Below are 1893 nucleotides of genomic sequence, written 5' to 3'. Positions count from 1 at the left end.
TTGATTTCTTCATGTATGTTAATTTTTTTCTGAATCCTTATTTTTATATTTATCAATGTATAATATTTTCTGAAATCTGTAAAAAATGCGTTATTAAATAGTCATCTTAGGTCAGACTAAGAGTGTTCAGTTTAAGAGGTTGTTTATTATCCAAAACAAAGGAAGAATCTTAATTATGGCTTCAGGCACTAAATTTAGGGGAAAATGACACATTTATTGATATATTGTTTGTTTTTTTTATGAAGTTGAGTATAAAATAAAAAATGCAAAGTATTTATTATCAATCTTGGGTCAATTTACATCCTTGAATGTTAATGTGTACATAAAGACAGTATTGCACATCTGTAGTACAGAATCTTCCAGCCGTTTACGTCAGTTTCTGATACTATAAAAGATGGGTACACAGTATCAATCGCCCACATACAACTAGCAACTGTCAAAATATCAATATGAGGTTCATTATCGTCCTTGCCTTCATTGCTTGTGAGTAATATTTTCCTATTACTTTGTATATTTAAGTTATTATTAGTTCATTCAGTTTATAATTATTTTTTTTAAATATAACTAATTATTTGCACTCTTATAATTAAGTTCTGAAGGGTTTATTTGCTAAAACTTTATTATATTTAATTTCAGGAATCAATGAAAACCTTTTTTTCACTTCTTTATTCTGTTAACATTTTAACATATATAAAAATGATTTTTAATTTAAAATGGCATATGTCCACAAATTAATAATAAAGTAAGGAAAAATATAAGAACAATTCCTAAAACATTATATTTATAGTTGACCGTAAAAATTCCTAAAATATTTTGGCTCAATCTCAAGAAACATTTTAGATTTGTAACCGGTCACAAATTTGTGATAATTGGATAATTACAAATCTAAAATGTATATATATATATTTAAATATTAAATTTTTGTATGTAAGCTTGTATAAAAATTTTTTTTATTAAGGTGCAATATAAAATTTGTTGATTGGAAATATTTTGGCAGAGGAGCCCGAAACATTGTTCAAATGTTAAAAGAATAAAGAAGTGAAAAAAGGGTGCAAATTGATTCCTGAATATAAATATAATAAAGTTTATAATTAATTTTTTTATACATATTAATTAACATTAGCTAATTCATTTTTTACATGTTATGTTTTTTTTAAAAATAATATACCATACTAATGAAATTTCTAACCTTTCAACAGTCCATTTAATTGGAAAAATTGGTACATTAAAAAAAAAAAAAAAAAATGGGACTTGCAACATTAATTTGACTAAATTAAAACTTACCGACAGTGACTTTTGCTTTCAATCTATTTTGCTCTGGTTTCAAACTGAACAGTTTAGAAGTTTTTATTAGTTTTATCTCTGACATATTCACTGAGTTTGTTGCGATTATAAAAAAAAGTTTTACGTGTAAAGTTTTATAATTTTTCATTGCCATTTTATTTTTTTAATCATAATAACTCTAACATTTTTCCAAACTTCAGGTCTTATTGCTCTTGCAACAGCAGCACAGCATTGTCCATTAGGTTGCAAGAGGAACTACAAGCCCGTCTGTGGTATGAAGCTAGTTAATGGATATTGGAAGAAGAAGACATTTGCAAATGAATGTGAAATGAGAAATGAAAATGAATGTAATGGAGGTAATTTGAGTAATTTTTGTTCTTGTGTAGACATTGGTTGAAAGAACAAAAAATATTTATAAAAAATAACAAAAGTCTTACAATAGGGCTGAGAATGTTGAGATAGGGTCTCCAAAATTCTTGGTTTAGAATGTTGTATCATTTCCACTCATCTCAGTGAGAAACTAATTTTAGTTTCCCTTAAAGTACACCCTAGCATTCATATCTCTCTCTCTCTCTCTCTCTCTCTCTCTCTCTCTCTCTCTCTCTCTCT

The 1893-nt window shown here is 26.7% G+C and overlaps 1 protein-coding gene across 1 annotated transcript in view; it reads left to right on the top strand.

Annotated features, from left to right (window-relative positions):
- Window positions 1-266: 266 nt before the first annotated feature.
- Window positions 267-1893, top strand: part of LOC106685636 (vasotab) — a 14510-nt gene continuing 12883 nt past the window's right edge. The window contains exons 1-2 of the mRNA XM_014428428.2: window positions 267-483; window positions 1485-1640. Coding sequence (XP_014283914.1) covers window positions 450-483; window positions 1485-1640 — 190 coding nt within the window. The 5' untranslated portion in view covers window positions 267-449. The remainder of the gene's footprint in view (window positions 484-1484; window positions 1641-1893) is intronic.

Source organism: Halyomorpha halys, unplaced genomic scaffold, assembly GCF_000696795.3.
Source record: "Halyomorpha halys isolate HHAL.00 unplaced genomic scaffold, Hhal_1.1 Scaffold719.1, whole genome shotgun sequence".
NCBI lineage: Eukaryota > Metazoa > Arthropoda > Insecta > Hemiptera > Pentatomidae > Halyomorpha > Halyomorpha halys.
The sequence above is the reverse complement of the archived record's forward strand: the minus strand, read 5'-3'. Positions and strand labels throughout refer to the sequence as shown.